Source organism: Callithrix jacchus, chromosome 3 (assembly GCF_049354715.1).
Source record: "Callithrix jacchus isolate 240 chromosome 3, calJac240_pri, whole genome shotgun sequence".
In the NCBI taxonomy this organism is placed as follows: Eukaryota; Metazoa; Chordata; class Mammalia; order Primates; family Cebidae; genus Callithrix; species Callithrix jacchus.
The window spans coordinates 177,926,646-177,948,057 of record NC_133504.1 but is presented as its reverse complement, the minus strand read 5'-3'; the positions used below and the strand labels follow the sequence as shown (position 1 = coordinate 177,948,057).

The 21,412-nt window shown below is 42.8% G+C and overlaps 1 protein-coding gene across 1 annotated transcript; it reads right to left on the bottom strand.

Annotated features, from left to right (window-relative positions):
• Window positions 1–273: 273 nt before the first annotated feature.
• FGFBP1 (fibroblast growth factor binding protein 1) lies at window positions 274–2,925 on the bottom strand. The gene is made up of 2 exons (XM_002745964.6): window positions 2,836–2,925; window positions 274–1,294 (listed from the first exon to the last, which is right to left on the bottom strand). Exon 2 carries the CDS (start codon window positions 1,272–1,274, stop codon window positions 570–572), a length of 705 nt encoding a protein of 234 aa, XP_002746010.1. The 5' UTR covers window positions 1,275–1,294; window positions 2,836–2,925; the 3' UTR covers window positions 274–569.
• Window positions 2,926–21,412: the final 18,487 nt, after the last annotated feature.

The window sequence follows — 21,412 nt, the reverse complement described above, 5'->3', positions numbered from 1 at the left end:
ATCCTACCTCCCCTCTTACCATCTATGAGTCCCTGACAAGTGATCCAATCACAACATGTACCAGGTGTCCCACCTGAAAATGGGGATCCTAATTATTACACTTCAACAAGCACCAAACACCACAGACTGATAGATAAAAACATAAAGGATTCTGGAAAGAGAACTTGGGAAGGATCGGGAACTGGAAGTTGCTTTTTAGATTGTTTTTCCATTAATATATGGGGACTACCTTATGAGTTTATTTGGGACCAGACACAGAGAAACCAAGCAATGTTTGAATGTGTTTCTGAAAAACATCCAGAATTTTATTATCTTAGTTAATTCAGCAGAAAGTTCTTCGCACTGAAATTATCACTCTGGCTCATTCAGCTCAAAGACTTATCACATCTAAAAAAAATAAAGCAAATTCCAAAACACGAAAGCAAAAATTGCAAAATCTGTTTAAATATTTTGTTGCACTCACTTAGCACAAAAGTTCTTATCTATTGGGGACTGTAGAGAGCTTTATAGCATACAGAGGAACTTATGACATGACATCTCTTAAGGGAATCCATTCTCTTTTGACCTCATTAGCATGACGTGTCCTGAATCATTCTGAGGAAGAACATGCAGAGAGAGCTCCAACTCTCTCCACAAAAGTCCAGGGCAGTCTTCCTCTGGTTTGCCACATCTGGGTCCTCCATACACTCGGGAGCTTTGGTGATCATGGTCTGGGTCACTGCTGGGCTAGAGGGGGTGTTCTCTTTGTCTTTGATGTGCTCCCTGGAGGACATCTCTGCTTTCTCCTTCCTGGGCTTTGTGCTCCCAAGTAGAGTGGAGCTCACTAGCTTAAGATTGGATTCCGGAAAATCCTCTCTGCACACTCTGGTTTTCACAGCTGTCTTGGGATATTTACAGATGTCTTTCTGTGAGCGCAGACTCCGGGTAATTTGTTTCCAATAGACTCTCTGGTCCTTGAGCTTTAGGCACGAGGTTGGATTGCCAGCAAAGATACAGGAAAATTCATGGTCCAATCGAGTGCACTCAACCTTGAGAGAGATGCCCTCCTCCTGCTCAGTCACAGCCCATCTGCAGCTGGCTTGGTCTTTGGTGACAAACTTGCCTTTGTTCCCAGGCCTCCTTCTCTGCTTAATCTGGGTGTTGCCCAGAGTGTCCTTTTGTTCTGAGACTGCTTTGCTGTGAAGTCCATTCTTCACTTTTTCTTTTCCCTCCACCAGGAGCACCTGAGCAGCCAGTAGGAGGAAGGAGAGCAGGGTGAGGCTATGGATCCTCATGGCTGCAGCTGGGCGGGCACCTGTTTGACAAAAGGCAGGTGAGTCAGTGGCAGGCAGCAGTTCAGCTGTGCAGGACTACACACTGGCCCCCCTCCACCCTGACAGGTATCTGCCTGATTTCAGAGTAGACCAAGAATGCTTCTGGCTCCTAGAGGCACCAGACAAGCAGCCTGTCTACTCACATTTCCACTTGACTTGAATTTTGAGTGTCACAAAACTACCACTCTTAGGAGCCTCACGAATTCTCATTTCTCATTTATGCACTCATCAACTCCTGCACTTGCTCACTCCTCATTCTTTCATTCACTCATTCAACAAGCATTTATTGAGCACCAGAGTAGGTGTTGAAGATATCACCATGAACAAGAAACCTCAGGTTTGAGAGAGCTTAGAAGTCACTCTTTGAGAGAATTTAAATGGCGTCAATTAGGGAATCTATCCCATCATCTCTGCCTCCACTTAATCTGAAACAAGCTATTGCTCCAAACTCTTTTCCAGCTCCAAAGGACTAGATTTCTATCTCACAACTCCATAAGGACACAAATGCCCAAAATGAGAAAGGATGTGGTAACCATCACGGAAGGTGACGTTGTGCCAGAGTTGAACATGCCTGGGGTTTGGGTGTGGTGGGTGGGGTTGTGGGGGTGGGGGAGCTTTTTGGGAGGAAGTAAGAGCCAAAGGAAAGGCATGAGGTGGGGAGGTTGTTTGATTTGCCTGGGCAAAGTGAACCAGGGTGGAGAGAGGTGAATTTCAACTGGATAGTTCACACTACAATGTTGAAGACAAGGATCATGAGAAATCATTGAATCAATAGGATAAACATCAATGTCACACTGAATTGCACAGATCTGATGATGTGTACAATAAAAACCCATGCTTAATAGCAGAAGAGAAGTCCATTTCTGTATGACACCTCTTGTGTGCTACGTACTGGTCCGGGGTTTGATTCCCACCTTGTTAAGTCCACACAACAGCTCTTCTAGGTAACTATTAGTATGTTATCCCAGGTGACAGCTCTGACTCTTAAGGCTCAGACAGGTAAATAAATTGCTCAGGATCTCACAGTGGGCAAGTCTCAAAGCTGGTATGGGTAGCCAGATTAATCTCCCTATTCCTTTCCGTCACCCTGGTTGATCCCTTTTGCTTTTCACATTTACTCTGCCCTTTAAAAACATTGGCAAAGAATAAGAAAAACAACTATGAATGATGCCAATTTAGTTTGATATAATGCATGATGATAAGATGATTTATATTATTTGCACTCCATTTAAAACAAAACACAGAATTTTTATAAAATGGTCCTGATCTAATTTCTACCCTAGAAGTTGGCCTCCTTCTAGGCTTAACGAAGAGAAATACAATCATGAAAGGGCAGAGAACAGCAATAAATAGTGAAGAGGAGGCTACATATGCCCAACTGACACCCAGCCATTTCTCACAGCCCTGGGGCTCAGCCCCCAACCTGCCCATGATGGGTTGCAGGCCCAAGGAACTCCAGGCCCTCAGTGGAGTGAGAAGTGGTGGCATGTAATAAAGCTGTTAAAAGGAGCAAGGCTCTTACCTTGTTCTGAGCACACAGATCCAGTGCGATCCCAGGAGTGAATTGCAGGCTGCAGCTGTCCCAGGTAGTGTGCAAGGGGGTGGACTATTCAACAGGAGCCAGGCTGACTGGGTTTTTATAACACTCACTTTTGACACCTTACTCACAGCTCGTCAGCCACGCCCCTCCGAGGGAGCCCATTCCTGCAGGGAAAGTGCTGGATGTAATCCAGGGAGAAGGCGGGTGACCTGCGCCATTAAATGCTTCCTCCAGGCTCTTCCCTGTTTACTCTGGGTAAAAAAAAATGTAAAAATAGTACTTTTTTACTTAGTAATACATAACTGGAGATATGCAATAGCTTGTCCAAGTTCACAGAGTCAGGAAAAGGGGGATCTCATAACTGAATGTGAGATTCTCTAGATCCATGGTCTGATCTCTTCCTGCCTGCCACTCTCAAATATTTGTTGAATGGGTGACTGAAGTTGCCGAAGTCTTCTTAGTGTCTGAGTTCCTTTTAGCATCTGAAGTTACTACATAAACAGAGGATTTCCTAATTCTAGCAGTAGGGAAATTTATGTTAAAAATTCCCTCTTTACTAGCCTCTCAGAGCCTGGTAGAATCTGGGAATTTTTACTGGGCTAAGCTATTATCATAAAGTAGAGCAGAATCATTTTGCTGGCTCCCAGGGCCTTCCCTTCATGTGACTCCCTTTCCAGCATCTGCTTTGCTCTTTCCCTGCTAGACTCAGCAGCACAGCATCAGAGCAGGCTGTGGGGCAGTTGCATCCTTGGCTCATCCTGCCATCCCAAACTCATTTCCAGGTACACACACCCAGACACATACACATAGATACTGACACACCTACAAAGACTTACACAAACACACTGACATACACTCAAAGACACACACTGAAACACACTCATAGACACACAGAAACCCACACACTGACACATAGACACATGCACACTCATACTCATCAGCATACACACACAGAATCACACACACAGACACACACAGCAACACTGACACATACACAGAGATACAAACACACACATGCGCACACACACACTGCAATCTGGCCACAGTGAAACCCTGTCCCACCATTTGCAGACATTCCATGCCCTTGCCCACTTCCTGCCTTTGCCTCTGCTGTTCCCTGCCCTTGGGATCCCATTCCCGTGCCTCTCCACCTGGCACACACCACCTCATCCTTCAAGGCCAGACTCCAATGCCAGCCCCTCTCTGTTGGTGTCACTGGCTCCTGATCCTCCCTACGCCACCCACACTGTTGTGGATGTCCACGGGGAGAAACATATACTTCCTCCAATGAGCTTACATCGTGCAAGGCTCTGTGCTGAAGCTGTTTCCCCAAGCTTTCTTCACATCTCCATGAGCTTAGGAAACAAGCTCCTTTTCCAGTGGCTCTGGAGAGACTGCAGAGGACGTGGAGCCTCGGCCATGCAGTGCATGGCACGTTCCAGTAGGTTCAGGCCCTTCCACCTCCCCATGCTCCCAGGACCAAGGGGCTCTGTAACTCCTAGGGATGAGTACACAAAGGCCCACTTCACAAGAACCCCAGGCAGAAAGTCTGTCTGCTCAGGTCCTCATGGGACAGATGTGGAGCCAAGGCTTAGAGGGCCCAAGCACAGTGTCTGACACATAACTAGAGAAGAATTATCTGGAAGTCACTGCTATTATTCTAAACACAAATGAGGCAATGTACCCATACATTGATAAATTGTGGAACTCTCCTCTCTGTCCCTTCATATCTTCCCTTTTTAATTTTGTAAAAAAGTTTTAGAACACTTTTAGGTTTACAGAGAATTGCAAAGGTAGTTATCGTTCCACTTCTCACCTGGGCTCCCTATTTATGTTACATCACTATGGTACATTGGTCACAGCTAATTAACACATATTGATACATTATTATCAATTGAAGTCCATACTTTATTCAGACTTGCTTAGGATTTACCTATTGTTGTATATTTTTTGTTGTTATTGACAGACTTTATTTTTTGAGTAGTCTTAGGTTCATAGCACAATTGAGTGGAAAGTATCAAAAGTCCCATGCACCCCTCCCCACACGCAGGCAGTCTCCCCTACCTTCAACATCATGAACCAGAGTAGTACATTTGCCATCAGTAATAAACATACGTTAACATGTCATTATCACCCAATGCCCCTTGTTTCCATTAGGTTCACTGTAAGTGCTGTACATTCTCTGGGTTTTAAGAAATGTATCATGACATGTTAATCTCAATTAATTAAGAAAGGTATAATGACAATACCCACCACTATGATACCAAACAGAATAGTTTAACTGCCCTAAAAATCCTCTGTGTTTTGCCTACTTATGTCTCTGTCCCCTCAACCCCTGACAAGTGCTGATCCTTTTACTGTTGCCATAGTTTTTTCCTTTTAAGAATGTCATATAGTTGAAATCTTACAATATGTAGCCTTTTTATATTGACTTTTTAACTTAGTAATATGCACTTAAGGTTTCTCTTTGCTTTTTAGAACTTGATAGCATGTTTCTTTTAAGTGTCGATAAAATTCCAATGATTGAATATATCTAAGTCCCTTATTTCACCTGCTACTAAAATTCCATTGATTGAATGTACCCAAGTTCATTTATTCATTCATTTAGGACATTTTGGATGCTGCCAAATTTTGACAATGATGAACAGAGCTGCTATAAACATTTCCCTGCTGGTTTGTGTAGACTTAAATTTTCAACTCCTAATGTTCAATGTAGGATCCCAACATGACAGTGAGGAAAGAGACCCAAGCATCTAGGATCACCTCTCCCTTGACTTCCACACTGCATTTCAATAGAAGAAAAGGCTGGCCAACCAGCGCCTCCTAAATCACCCTCCTATAGATAGCAGGCATAGTATGGGGGAATCTTTCCGGATAGCACTGTTTTCCTTAAATAAGATCAAACCCCCACTCCACGCCTACTCCATGAAAGACCCTTTCACATGTAATTTCTAAAACTATAAACCCAAGACCCTTTCACATGTAATTTCTAAGACTGTAAACCCAAGACCCTTTCACGTGTAATATCTAGACTTGTAAGCCTATATAAAGGTAGAGCTTCTCTTTGTTAGACGAGCTTGGCTGTTAGACAACTATGTCGCCTTGTTCCAGGATGAATATATATTGCACCCCACCAGGTCAAGGAACGAATCACAATAGCAGCAAGGCCAGAACAACAAAGAGATTTGCCCATATCGCAATATGTAAGGATTTGGGGAGTCGCACACCTAGCGCCAACCATTAGAGATGGGCCTGTCCAAATTTGGAATCAAATGGGTGAGTATCTTCAGAGGGTCCCAATGCTCAGGGGCCCAGCAGTTAATATCAGCCCTGATGGACTGTTCAAGGAGGACCTCACTTGCCCAGGACTTTATCCACCAGAGTAAGAGAAGATTTGTTACAAGAAGGGAGATGTGCCTGGGCCTGAATGTCCAGCTCCTGAATGCTCTGGGGTGAGCCCTGTCTATGGTCTTGGCAGGCAGGTCATCAGTCTGGGTGCCCTCAAAGCACCCTAGAGACATTCACTCCCTGCTCCTCCTCTCTCCAGAAAGTTTTTACTGTGCTAATTAGTGCAAATTGCCTGTTTAACCTCACATCTGCCCGGTCAATAGGTCTAATAAGGTGTGCACTTGGGACCTCTCTCACTCCCAATGGTACTACCTGTGCAAAGCCAGATCTGCTGTCCTTCCCTCAGCACAATTTAGACTAGAAAACCGTGAAAGGACACAGCAGAGATAGCACAAGGCAACCAGTAGCAGCCGGAGCACAGGCACCCCACCAGCTGGCAGTGCCCTCCCAGGTAGAGCTTGCTGGTTGGCACAGTCAGTTAATAAGCCAAGAGCAGCGGGAGGCACAGTCCTTATGGAACACTGAGTCACCTTGCTGGCTGCTCAACTGTCCCAAAATGTACCTGTGGGATTTTAACTCATGAAGGTGACTGAATGATGACACAGAAAGGCTGGTGCCATTGAAAAAAGAATGTGTTACAGTTACCTCCTCCCCTCACCTCCGTATCTGCAGGTTTCGCATTTGTGAATTCGATGAAACTGCAGATCAAAAATATTTTAGAAAATAAAAATAAAAAATACAAAAATGAAAAATAATACAAATCAAATAAATAATACACTATAACAATGACTTACATAGCACTTATTTTGTATTAGGTACTGTAAGTAATCTAGGATGACTTAAAGTGTACAGGAAGACGTGCATAGGTTATATGCAAATACTATGCCATTTTATAGGGGGGACTTAACATCTGCAAATGTTAATACCCATGAGGGTCCTGGAAGTAATCCTCCTTAAATACCTAGGCATGACTGTACTTACCTTTCCAAAGAGAAGGGATGTGCCACAGCACACAGGGCTTCAGCAGGGGAAACATGAGGTTTGGGTCAGGTGGTGATAGCAGAAGTGAGGGAACACTGAGGCCAGAGCCTTTAACGTCATTTCCGAGGGAGAGTTGAGGCTGGATGGAGAACACAGTCTAGGATGTGCTGTTCTGAATAATTCCAGCAGGCTCTGGGGCATATGTCTGGCTGTGTGGTCCTGTCTCTGGGTACGCTTAGGGTAGGGGTAACACTGGTTTGGTATGTGAGGGTTAGATAAAGGGAATGGTTGACTTACATGTGACGGGTGTGATTCTAAATATACTGTATTATCTTTAGGAATTAGCTAACCCAGGGAGGGTCTGTCTCTCCCTGAATTTATAAGGCTCTCAAAGGTACCAAACAGCATGAGCTGAAAAAAATCAAAACACATGATGAATACAACCACCCAGTCAGAGAGATGAAGGAACCTGAATGTCACCATCATGCTCGGTTTTGTATCACCTCAGCTTTTCTCTGCATTTGTGCTTTGTTTTCTCTGACTAATTTTCTCTCCTGTATGGGAAACATGGGTGTCACCAGTTCCAAGCCAAGCTGCAGTGTGAAAAATCCCAGGGAGAGATATGATAGGTCGGTCTTGAGTCGCATTCCTGGAGTGGCCAACCATGGCCAAAGGGCAGGATTCTCTGATGGACAGCACAGACCTCTGAAACAGGCAGCTGGGTCTGGAGGAGGAGCACCTGTTCTCGGAGAAGCAGAGCGCTGTTCCCAGAAGGAAGAGACTCTATACTGTAAATGTCTGGACTGGACGAGAGCTATAGATAAGGTCAATAAAGAGTTTTGCAGAGGAGCATTCAAGGTTTCACCTTAGGCTTCATCCAGACCAGGTGCTGCCAATCTTCCCAAGGATGAGGATCCTTTTACAACATCCACACTCCGTGCAGACCTGCCCATCACAGCACTCATTCATAATGTGTGATTGAGAAACAATGTGATGGCGAGGGTGACAGAAGCTTCCACTTGAGCTATTACTCCTTGCAATTTGCATGGATAATCTCATGTAATCCTTGAATCATGCTTAGGAGACAGGTACTGTTATTATCCACATGATGGAGAGGAGAAAATAAACGATTACTCAAGGCCAGACAGCTAGTAACTGGTGGGCCAGAGTCCAAACAGGTCATTGATTCAAAAAAATGTATTCATATAACCTACGTTGTTATCAAAAAGTGCCTCACGGCTGGATGCAGAGGCTCACACCTGTAATCCAGCACTTTGGGAGGCCGAGGCAAATGGATCACCTGAGGTCAGGAGTTAGAAGCCAGCCTGGCCAACATGGTGAAACCCCCTCTCTACTAAAAATACAAAACCTAGCCCAGCGTGGTGGTGGGCACCTATAGTCCCAGCTACATGGGAAGCTGAGGCAGGAGAATCACTTGAACCCAGGAGACAGAGGTTGCAGTGAGCTGAGATTGTGCCACTGCACTCCAGCCTGGGCAGCAAAGTGAGACTCCATTAAAAAAAAAAAAAAGTGCCACGAAAGTACATGGGAACTTGGTGATGCTTTTAAACACAGTTGCATTTTATTTACCACAATACTGTATACTGTCATTTGAAAATGAATTGTACATATATTTACAATAAATGTTACTCATTTTAATTTTCCTTTTAAAATATTTTTTAGGCCTGGTATGGTGGCTTGTACCTGTAACCCCAGCAGTTTGGGAGGCTGAGGCGGGCAGATCACTTGAGGCCAGGAGTTTGAGAGTGGCCTGTTCAACATGGCAAAACCTCGTCTTTACTAAAATTCCAAAAATGAGATGATGCTGGTGGCGGTGAGCACCTGTCACCCAGCTACTCGGGAGGCTGAAGCATGAGAATCACTTAAACCTGGGAGGCAGAGATTGCAGTCAGCCAAGATTGCACTGCTGCACTCCAGCCTGGGCAGACTATCTTAAAATAAACAAACAAATAAATAAAAATAAAATATTTTTTAGAGACAGGGTCTCACTCTGTCACCTAGGCCAGAGAGCAGCGGCACAACTATAACTTACCACATCCTTGAATTCCTGGGCTCCAGTGATTCTCCCACTTCAGCCCCCTGAGTAGTTAGGACTACAGGCACACACCACCACACCCAGCTAAGTTTTAAGTTTTATCTATAGAGACAGAGTCTCACTTTGTTGCCCAGACTTATCGCCAACTCCTGGACTCGGGTGATCCTCCTGCTTTGGCATCCCACAGCACTGAGATTATAGCCAGTGTGCCTGGCAATATGCTACTAACTTAATGGCCCCATGAACCCCTACAACATCTCCCCCTTCTAGCCCAATGTCCTCTATTCTCCCTACCCGAAGCCAGGCCCACTCTGGAGTCCTTTGGCATCACCACTTAGAAAACTCTGAGATAACACAGGCTGCCACTCCTGAATGACCAATGGGAAGACATTCCACTGTGGGACTGGGAGAGGAAAAACAGTATAGGCATCCGCTGACCAGCTCATCCCGAGAACTTGTACACCATTTCAAACACGGGGCAACAAGCCCTGCAGAGGGACAGTGTCATCTGAGAGTGACAAAGGGAGGGATAGAGAACTTGACGGGGCAGGTTTGATTTAGTAACATGGTCCCCCTTCTTTTCAATTAAAATGATCTGAAACAAAAAGGGTGCGAGAGATCTGTTTCAGTCTCCCTTTAAAAGAGTTAACAGAAGGAATTCAACAGCTTAATTTGTTTTAGGCTTAGAACTTACACTAACAAAATGTTGTGACAAGTTTTTGTATTTAGCAGTGATCAGGCTGATTTCAGCTCACATCTTTCCCAGATTTGGTTGCAAGACTCCTATTTCCAATTTTCAGAAGCATCTGTGACTCTATGGAGATATCGTGTGGCAACCTTATCCAGGGGGATCAGTCCGATGTATGAAGTTTTTCCTTCATGTTTCATCAAGTTTATCTCTCTCTACCTGATTTATAATCATGCGGTGCATCTGCATAGCACAATATCATTGTCAAAGCCCTTCGCTGTGTATTATTGCCATATTAGATCTTTTAAAATTATATATATATATATATTTTTTTTTTTTTCAGAGACAGCATCTTGCTCTTTTGTTCAGCCTGATCCTGAACTCCTGGACTCAAGCACTCCTGTGTTGGTTTCCCAAAGTGCTGGGATTACAGGCCTGAGCCACTGCACCCGGCCCCATCAGATCTTGACAGTTCGCCATAAGGAGTACTCATTATTCTCACCTGAAATCAAAATGAGGAAACTGACTTCTTTACTGACTACCCTGAAGCTTGTTGAGGTATTTCATTTCAACAAGCACTAGTTTGCTAAAGTTGGGCCCAGATCTCTCACTCTTGTCAAGAAAGTACAGTATTTTTTTCTTACTCTGATGGAAAGAGATGAAAAGTGATGCCAGAACCCAAAACTAAATCTGACAGTAACGGATGCGTTCCTCTAGGAAGAGTCCAGCAGAAAGCTGCACAGGGAAAATCTTGGTATCTCTTCAGTTCACTGCCTGACCTGGTTTGGCTTTGAGAAACAGAGAGGACCACAGAAAAGGAGACAAGGAAAGGGAACAGATACTCCCAGGAAGGTGTGAGACAAAGGGTGAGTAATTCAAAGGTTAGAGAGGGAAGGTGAATATGTGCTCACATAAAACAAGTCACTCTCGCTTAATAGGTCTAAAGACTTTTCCAGCTCTAATTTCTAAGATATCAATAGCTACTTAATGACTTCATGAGTAGGTAACAAATATGTTATTTAAGGAACAGCTACAAAACCTCCCGGCTGCCTAGAGAATGGCATTAGGCTTGTTCTAGAGGCAAAATATGTTCTTTAAGAGTTCCTTTGTGCTGATTATTAACTGTAATCATTGTAGGGGCACAAAAATATGTTACATATTAGTAATTAGAAACACAACAAAGGATTTTTTAGATTTTATTTTCTCATTTCCATGCATTTTGGGGCACAGGTAGTATTTGATCACATTGTTTAGTGGTGATTTAGTGGTGATTTGTTTAGTGGCAGTATACACTGAAGCAAATTTGTAGTCTTTTATCCCTCACCCCATCCCACCCTTTCCCCTGAGTCCCCAAAGTCCATTGTGTCATTCTTATGCCTAGTGTATTAGTCCATTCTCATGCTGCTGATAAAGACATACCTGAGACTGGGAAGAAAAAGAGATTTAATTGGGCTTAGAGTTCCATGTGGCTGGGGAGGCCTCAGAACCATGACAGGAGGCAAAAGGCACTTCTTACCTGGTGGTGGTAAGAGGAAATGGGGAAGAGACAAAAATGGACACCGCTGATAAAACCATCAGATTTTGTGAGACTTATTAACTATCATGAAAATAACACGGGAAAGACCAGCCCCCTGATTCAATTACCTTCCCCTGGGTCCCTCCCTCAACACATGAGAATTCTGGCAGATACAATTGAAGTTGAGATTTCAGTGGGGACATAACCAAACCATATCATTCTGTCCCTGCCCCCTCAAATCTCGTGTCCTTGAATTTCAAAACTAATCATGTCTTACCAACAGTCCCCCAAAGTCTTAACTCATTTTGGCATTAACCCAAAAGTCCATATTCTGAAGTCTCATTTGTGACAAGTCAAGTTCCTTCTGCCTGTGAGCCTGTAAAATCAAATAAAAACTAGTTACTTCCTAGATAGAGTGTGGGTACAGCTATTGGGTAAGTACAGCCATTCCAAGTGGGAGAAATTGACTAAAACAAAGGGATTACAGGGCCCATGCAAGTCCAAAATCCCATGGGCAATCGAATTTTGAAGCTCCAAAACTATCTCCTTTGAATCCAAGTCTCATATCCAGGTCACGCTGATGCAAGAGGTTGATTCCCATGATCTTGGGCAGCTCCACCCCTGTGGCTTTGCAGGGTACAGCCACCCTCCTGGCTGCTTTCATGGGCTGACATTGAGTGCCTGCAGCTTTTCCAGGTGCATGATGCAAGCTGTTGATGGATCTACCATTCTGGGTCCTGGAGGACAGTGGCCTTCTTCTCACAGCTCCAGTAGGCAGTGCCCCAGTAGGGACACTGTGTGCGGGCTCCAACCCCAAATTTCCCTTCTGCACTGCCCTAGCAGAGGTTCTCCATGAGGGCCCCACCCCTAGAGCAAACTTTTGCCTGGACCTCTAGGCATATCCATACACCTTCTGAAATCTTGGTGGAGGTTCCCAAACCTCAGTTCTTGACTTTTGTGTGCTGCAGACTCAGCACCACATGGAAGCTGCCAAGGCTTTAGGCTTCCACTGTTTGAAGCCACACCCTGTGCTGTACATTGGCCCCTTTCAGCCATGGCTGCAGTGGCTGGGACACAGGGCATCAAGTCCCTAGGCTGCTCATAGCAGGGAGACCCTGCATCTGGCCCATTAAACCACTTTTCCTTCTAGGCCTCTGGGCCTGTGATGGGAGGGGCTGCCCTGAAGGTCTCTGACATGGGCTGGAGACATTTTCCCCATTGCCTTGGGAATTAACATTAGGATCCTTGCTACTTATACATTCTGTAGCCAGCTTGAATTTCTCCCCAGAAAATGCTTTTTTTGGGTTTTTTTTGGTGTGTATGTGTGCATAGTCAGGCTGCAAACTTTCCAAACTTTCATTCTGTGCTTCCTTTTTAAAACTGAATGCTTTTAACAGTACCCAAGTCACCTCTTGAATGCTTTGCTGCTTAGAAATTTCTTCTGCCAGATTCCCTAAATCATCTTTCTCAAGTTCAAAGTTCCAAAAATCTCTAAGGGAGGGGCCAAATGCCACCAGTCTCTTTGCTAAAACATTACAAGAGTCACTTTTGCTCCAGTTCCCAAAAAGTTCCTCATTTCTGCCTGAGACCTCCTCGGCCTGGACTTTATTGTCCATACTGCTTATCAGCATTTCGGGCAAAGCCATTCAATAAGTCTCTAGGACTACAAACTTACCAACATTTTCCTGTCTTCTTCTGAGCCCTCCAAACTGTTCCAACCTCTTCCTGTTACCCAATTCCAAAGTTGCTTCCACATTTTTGGGTATCTTTTCAACAATGCCCCACTCTACTGATACCAATTTACTGTATTGGGCAATTTTCACACTGCTGATAAAGACATACCTGAGACTAGGAAGAAAGAGATTTAATTGGACTTATAGTTCCACATGGCTGGGGAGGCCTTAGCATCATGATGGGAGATGAAAGGCGCTTCTTACATGGTGGTGGCAAGAGAAAATGAGGAAGAAGCAAAAGTGGAAACCCCTGATAAACCCATTAGATCTCATGAGACTTATCATCTATCATGAGAATGGTACAGGAAAGACCAGCCCCCATGATTCAATTACCTCCCCTGTGTCCCTCCCTCAACACATGGAAATTCTGGGAGATACAATTCGAGCAGAGATTTGGGCAGGGATAGAGCCAAACTGTTTCACCTAGAAAAGGATGTTTTATGCTCACATTTTTCTTAGCCATTTTATTCAAAGCAGTTAGGTGCCATAGTTTGTGCATCATCTGGAATTACTTAAATGCTTTCCACAGAAGTTGTGATTGATGATTGTTAAAAATGTCAATAATTGTCCTAGTGTCCAAAATGCCCCCCAAATCAAATAACCTTTGAATTGCTGAATGTAAGTGCAGTAATGTATAGTGGAGATCATATAGGTCAATGCCACCAGTTTGAACTCATCCATTTGATTAATTGGACAAATATTTGCTTTATTTGTAAAACATAAAGTCACACCTGTCAGGGACTTAACATACTATAAGATTATTTCTGCCTCAATGGAAGTCTGAAGTGGATGTTTCTATCCACAGTGGATCATTGCCAATTGAATCAGATGTTGGCACTAGCCCTGACTTTTGCAAACTTTGTTTGCAGTGAAATTAACTGCTCTACTGACAGTACACTGTCTGGGGCACAGCTAGTGCTTTTCACCAATCTTTTTGGCACCAAGTATCAATAATCAGTTTCCCTCAAATGTCACCTGAACCTCCCAAACCTGTTTTTTGTCCTGCTACAGGGGCAGGAAATTCACCTATATTTGCTACAAACAGATGGACCAAAATGTAGAATGAGTTTCTCCTTGCAGAACCTGATGTGATTCCACTGCATTGGTGAGATTCTGCTGATAAGCTCCAATCAAGAACAGCTAGGAACTGCTCTTGTGTAGACTCTGCCTTACAGAAAAGCCCAGGAGCGGCTCATTAGTCCTAAGATGATACAGAGACCGGACATCTAAGTCAAGTCTGTGGATCTATGAGGACAGAGGCTCAAAGACCCTCTCCTGAGACAGTAAAGGGAAATACACCCACTCTAGAGACCTTACTACTTTAAAAGGAAGCCTAGCACTTAGTGGGACTGTTTGGAGCTTGCAGATGAAACATGACTCACCCTGGTATTTTGGTCAGCTCTGTGTACAAACTGACAAAGAAAATCTGCAAATCAACCAAATTTATTTGGAGGGTGGGGTGGGGCCTTGCGGGGAGTAACTTGGGCAGCAGGTGCAATGGGAATAATTTAATAGGCATGTTGGCATCTCCCTAATTTGGGTCTGTAAACCCTATGGCTTTTGGGAACTACATGTATATCTTAATTTTATCTATGCTGTATGGAGCCTGCAGCAAAGGGAGGCAGCCTCTGCGCAGATCACACCCCTTGGGGCACTGATTTCAAGGGTGTGGCTCCCTGCTCTCTTCTGCTTGAGACACAGCTGCTGTCCTACATCTAGGCCTTAGAGAAAACTCCTAGTTACCATTGCACCCAGATATTCCCATCCTGCGTTGGTTCCCTCATGTACTAAAGACAGAATTGAAAATGCACAGATTTCTCAAATTAAATGGAAGTGGAACACTTAATGGGGCAAGTCTGGTCTCATAGGTAATTCTCTTTACACAAGTAAGTTGAGACCTCACCTTTAGGGCCTCTTGTCCCTCTCTTGATTACTCACAAGATCAGCTTTTGACTCTCTGGAGACCACTCCCAGGAAATCCATGAGAATGCTGGGGCTTAGCTTACTGAAAACTAAAAGTGCTGGTGTCCACCTGGTGGCAGCAGCCATCTAGCCCCAGAGACAACTCTGGAAGAGCTACTGCAGGAGGAGTCCATAGCCCAGTGAACCAAATGGCAAACCATCATCTTTGCCTTAATCAGTGCTCATAAGAACCAGACATGCCTTTTTCACCTATTCTTGGGAACAGTCAGAAAGCTGCCTGGTTGGTGACAACTGACTAGTATATTAAAGACACTCCTCTATGGGGCAACAAGCTATTGATAGCCACTACTGTAGCCTCGTGAGACATTTTTGTTGCCCTTGTGGATGCCATTGGAAGGATACATATGAGGTGAGACAACATGGAACAAAGTAGATTACTGGGCCCTCTAGCTCTGGTGTCCAGCGTCACTGCTTCAATGCGTTATTGGACTGGAGATGGTAATCTTGCCACTAACACAATAGGGTCAAAAGTTAAGCCCTATCTGAGTGCCACAGAGAGTAAAATGGCCTGTGGGGACTGTGGTCCCTCTCAGCACCTGATCTCTCTCTAAAGGTGACAGGGATCCTTAGCTCTGGGGATAGAACCTGCCCTTGTCTGGCAAAAACAATACATTGGTCTTCTGCTGCCACCTGGTGGCCACCACTGGCATGCAGCGGTAATTGACAACTGTTATCATGGAGTTGCCATTCTGTGAAGCTGGCAGATTCTTGCCACACCACAGCGGCACCGGACACTATTCTCTGCCTTGGTTGGTATCCGGTTCACTTGTAGGTAGTTGATGCCACACTGCTCACAGCAAGGGGGACCCCAGTAGTGGGCTAATGAACAAAACATTCAACGCCATTTCATGTCCTTGGTCTCAGCTTGGTGGCATTTTGTGGTGAGATAGGCTTTGGAAGATGTGACTGAGAAAATTGCTAGACAGATGATGTTATCTGCACTGTGGCCTACACTTCTTTAGCAGACAGTGTGAGCATTACATGCAGCTGCTCCTCAGAGGAAACATTCCTTTTGGAGGAGGTGTTTGAGAAAATCAGGACAGAAGGGGAAGGGATTCAGGGAGATCGGTTCTCTATGTCCGTGATTTCACCATAAAATCTCTCAACAACTGTTTTTTGTTTTTGTTTGTTTGTTTGTTTGTTTAAATTAACCCTACCACCTGGGAAACCTCACTGGTTTCATCGTTAGGTGACACCATCAGTGACAACACAGAGGTGACTCTAATCTGTTGCTTCTACCGCCACCGTGTTTGGGTTATTAAATATGGAAGATCATATGATTAACTGCTAGAATTTGTGAACCCTAATGAACTTTTTCAGTGGCCCAGTTCTACTACTGTGCCCAGCCCTCATGATTGGTGACCCTCAATGAGGAAGGCCTGGGTGTGGGCAAGTAATTGATTAATAAAGATGGATATAGCAGTTACTGAATTAGAACAAACAGATTATGCCACTGTTGAAGGAAAGGAGCACCCCCAGTACTAGGGAGAAATCGCCTTTTACATTTCAGTACATAAACCAATTTCAGTTTATTTTTTGTATAAAATAATAGTAGATACTCATATTTTTCTTATGGATATGCTGTTACTTCAGTACCTTTTGGTGAAAAGACTTCCCTTTTAAAATTTCTCTTTAAAATTCAAATAAAATACATATATCATAAAGTATGCCATCTTAACCTTTTTTTTTTTTTTTTGAGACGGAGTTTCGCTCTTGTTACCCAGGCTGGAGTGCAATGGAGCGATCTCGGCTCACCGCAACCTCCGCCTCCTGGGTTCAAGCAATTCTCCTGCCTCAGCCTCCTGAGTAGCTGGGATTACAGGCACTCACCACCATGCGCAGCTAATTTTTTGTATCTTTAGTAGAGACGGGGTTTCCCCATGTTGACCAGGATGGTCTCGATCTCTTGACCTCGTGATCCACCCGCCTCGGCCTCCCAAAGTGCTGGGATTACAGGCGTGAGCCACCGCGCCCGGCCTGGCTTCCTTCTTGAGTCTGCAACAAGCGGCTCTGCCTTCCCAGAGCTCCAAACACCGGTCAGTAAGGGAACCAGCCCCGTTTACTCTGCATGAAGAGCTGCCACACCAAGGCACTGGCAAAACCACTGCGCCGGCCACAAGACTTGCCCTAGCGACCCCTGGGGCTTTTCTACTAGAAATCTGCTGGTTCGTGAGCGACGAAAATTCATCTGAAAGTGTGGCGTCCTCTCGTTCTCTGAGCTTTCACTGGGAGCTACATTCCGAGCTGTTAGTGATCAGACATCTTGGATCGAGATTGTGCCATTGCACAATAACTGTTTTTAAATGCATTAGTTTCTTATATAATGGAGCAAACGAAATGTGGAGTTACAAATAAAAGCGACAATAATACTAGTTTTTAGACTAATGATTATATTTAAGCATATTAGTCTCTGAAATCATGTAGAAAATCGTAAGTGGAATTAGAAATGGTCAATACAGTAATACTAGCTTTTATAATTGCCCATGTATTTATCTTTACTGAAATACCGGGGCACTGATAATGGGTATTGAAATTTTCAACTATTGCTGTAAAATTTCTTCTTTTAATTATGTCAATTTTTGCTTCATATATTTTGATGGTCTATTATTAGGTGAAAAAAAGTTTATAAGTAATATATTCTTGCATTAATCTTATTAATATATACTATTCTTTTTGTCTCTTGTTAACTCTATTGACTTAAAGTCTGTTTTGTTTGATATTAGTATAGCCTTCTCTACTCTCTTCTGGTTACTATTTTCATGAAATATCATTTCCATCCTTTAACTTTTGACCTGTTTGTGCCTTTGGATCTAAAATGATTCTCTGTAGACAGCACAGTTGGATCATGTGTTTTATTCTGGTAATCTATGTGTTTTGATTGAAGAATTTGATACATTTACATTTAAAGTAATTACTAATGTGTCTCTTTCCTGTGATACTAAAAAATAAAATAAAACAGAAATAATCACTAAGTTGTCATTTTGCTATTTGTTTTTTGTATAGCTTTTTGTTCTTCATTTTCTGCATTGCTTTATTTTTTGATTCATTAATTTTATTGTAGTGAAACATTATAATTCCTTCTCATTTCCTTTTGTGTATATGATATATCCGCATTTTTGTTGTTACCCTGGGAATTTCATTTAACATTCTAAAGTCATAATGCTTTCATTTGAATTTATATCACATTAACTTCAATAACAAAGTAATCTGCTTTTTTTTTACAGCTCTAGTCCCATCCTTTTCATTCAGTTGTTGACATAATAAAATCACATTTCTGTATATTGTGTTTCAAAAACATAGATTAGTGATCATTTTTTAAAATGCATTAGTCTCTTAAATTACATAAAAAACAAAAAGTAGGGCTACAAATGGTGGTTATAATAGCATTAACTTTTATAACTGCCATGAATTTACCTTTACTAAGATATTTACTTATTATCAAGTGTCTTTTCATTTCAACAGGACTCTGTTTACCATTCCTTGAAAGTTTGGCTTAGTGGTAAAAAAAAAAAAAAAAAAAAAACCTCCCTCAGCTTTGTACATCTAGGAATGTAGGAATGTCATCTTCTCTCCCTCACTTTTGAAGGACATCTTTGCCAGATATAGGATTCTTGTTTTACTTTTCTTTTTAATCACTTTGAATAAATTATCACTAGTTAATGCCTTCCAGATTCTAAAGTTCCTGACGAGAAATCTGCTAAAAATCTTGTTGAGGGTCCTTTGTATGCAACAGGTCACTGATGTCTTGCTGCTTTCAAGATTCTCTCCTTGCCTTTCAATAGTTTAATTATTATGTGTCTTGGTGTAGGTCTCTTTGAACTCATTCTACGTGGAGTTCATTGAACTTACTGGATGTTAGTATTTATGTTTTTCATCAAATTTGGTAAGTTTTCAGCCATTGTTTTGTCAAATAATCTCTCTTCTTCTTCTTCTGGGATTCTCTCTTTTTTCTCTCTCTCCTCCTTCTGGGATTCCCACAGTGGATATGTTGGTCCACTTTGTGGTGTCTCTCAGGTCCCTTAGGCTCTGTTCACTTTTCTTTAATCTTTTTTATTTCTTTTCCTCAGACTCAATAATTTCAATTGTCCTATTTCCAAGTTTGCACATTCTGTCTTCTCCCTACTTCAGATCTGCTTTTGAATTCATCCAGTGAATTTTTCATTTTAGTTATTGTACTGTATAACTCCATAATTTTTTCATTTAACTTCATTTTTCATTTGGGTTTTCTATCTCTTTATTGATATTTTCATTTTATTTATCCATCATTTTCTTGACTTCTCCACAACCTCCTTTAGTTATTGAGAATCTTCAAGAGAGCTGTTTTAAAGTATTTCTCTAGTACATTCACCATCTATCTTTCTCAGGGACATCAGGGACTTTTTCTGTTGGCTTACTTTTTTCTTTCAAGTGGCTATACTTTCCTATTTTTTCATATGCCTTATGTCTTTTTTCTTGAAAGTGGGACAATTAATAATGCAGAAACTCTGGAAATCATATCATCCCCTTCCACCAGGGTTTGCCATTTTTGTTTTGATTTTGATTTTTGAGGTTATCTCCACACTGAGGATTAGCCTGAGGTATAAACTTAAGGACTTCTCAGATCTTTTTAAGAGACTACAGCTTTCTACAGGAATGTACAGTGATGTTCTAATTTCCCTACATATGTAGTGGCTTGTGAATGTCTTCGTTTGTAATAATGATTAAATCTTTTTAAATTCCCTGCAAGTCACTTCATTTGGAGGGAAGGAGCTTGCAACATTAGTTGCCCACCTTTGTGTCTGCACCTCTGTGATCAGACACAGCAATCAGTAATGAGGACACAGATTCCAGATATCTATAAGTCATGGTCAGTACTGCTCATCCTGGCTCCAAAAATCTGCATACAAGCTGCTTCAGAAACACATGTTTGGCTGCCTGCCATAGGGCTGAAATTGGGGGCTGGGTAACTACTACAGAGCTAAAAGTTGAAATTGACCCAAATTAACTGCAATGAACCATCCATGCCTTCCCCTGGAAGTTGCAAGCTTTCAATAGACTCCAGTTTTAAAATAGTGACATCAGGCAGATTCTGCCACTGCAATTTTTATCTAAGTGGGGAGATAGATTTTTTATATTTCTTAATCCATCATCTACTTTTAAAAAAAAAAAAAGTTTTGAATGGAAGACCTGATATCTCATGGAATGAATGATTGGCCTGCCTTTGCTCAAACTTTCCAGTAGCAAGACGTTCACTCCCTCACAAAGTAATGTGATGTACTATTTATAGGAAGCCTGCTATTGTAATTGCCTAAGGGATTCACCTTACCTGCTGCCTAGACAGAGCCAATTCATCAAGACAGGGGAACTGCAATAGAGAAAGAGTAATTCATACAGAACCAGCTGTGTGGGAGACTGGAATTTTATTATTACTCAAATTAGTCACCCTGAACATTCAGGGAGCAAAGTTTTTGTTTTTTTCATTTTTTTGTTGTTGTTTTGGTTTTGGTTTTCTTTTGAGACAGAGTCCTGCTCTGTCACCCAGGCTGGGGTGCAGTGGCATAATCTCAGCTCACTGCAACCTCTGCCTCCCAGGTTCAAGCAATTCCTGCTTCAGCCTCCTGAGTAGCTGAGATTACAGGCACATGCCACCATGCCCAGCTAATTTTTGTATTTTTAGTAGAGATGGGATTTCATCATCTTGGCCAGGCTGGTCTTGAACTCCTGACCTCAGGATCTACCCTCCTAGGCCTCCCAAAGGGGAACAGAGTTTTAAGGATAGCTTGGTAGGTGGGGGGAAGCCAGTGAATGAGAAGTGCTGATTGGTTGGAGATGAAATCATAGGGAGTCTAAGCTGTCTTCTTGTGCTGAGTCAGTTCCTGGGTGGGGGCCACAAAATCAGATGAGCCAGTTTATTGATCTGGGTGGTGCCAGGTGATCCATCAAGTGCAGGGTCTGCAAAATATCTTAAGCACTAATCTAAGGGCAGTTTAGGGAGAGTCAGAATCTTGTTGCCTCCAGCTGCATGACTCCTAAAAAATTATTTCTAAACCTATGGCTAATGTTAGTCCTACAAAGGCAATATAGTCCTCATTGCCTTTGAAGGAGGTCTCCTTTAAGAAAGGGATGTTACCGTCTTTGTTTAAACTATAAACTAAGTTTCTCCCAAAGTTAGTTCAGCCTACACCCAGGAATGAACAAGGACAGCTTGGAGGTTAAAAGCAAGATGGAGTCAGTTAAGTTAGATCCATCACTGTCTCAGTCATAATTTTGCAAAG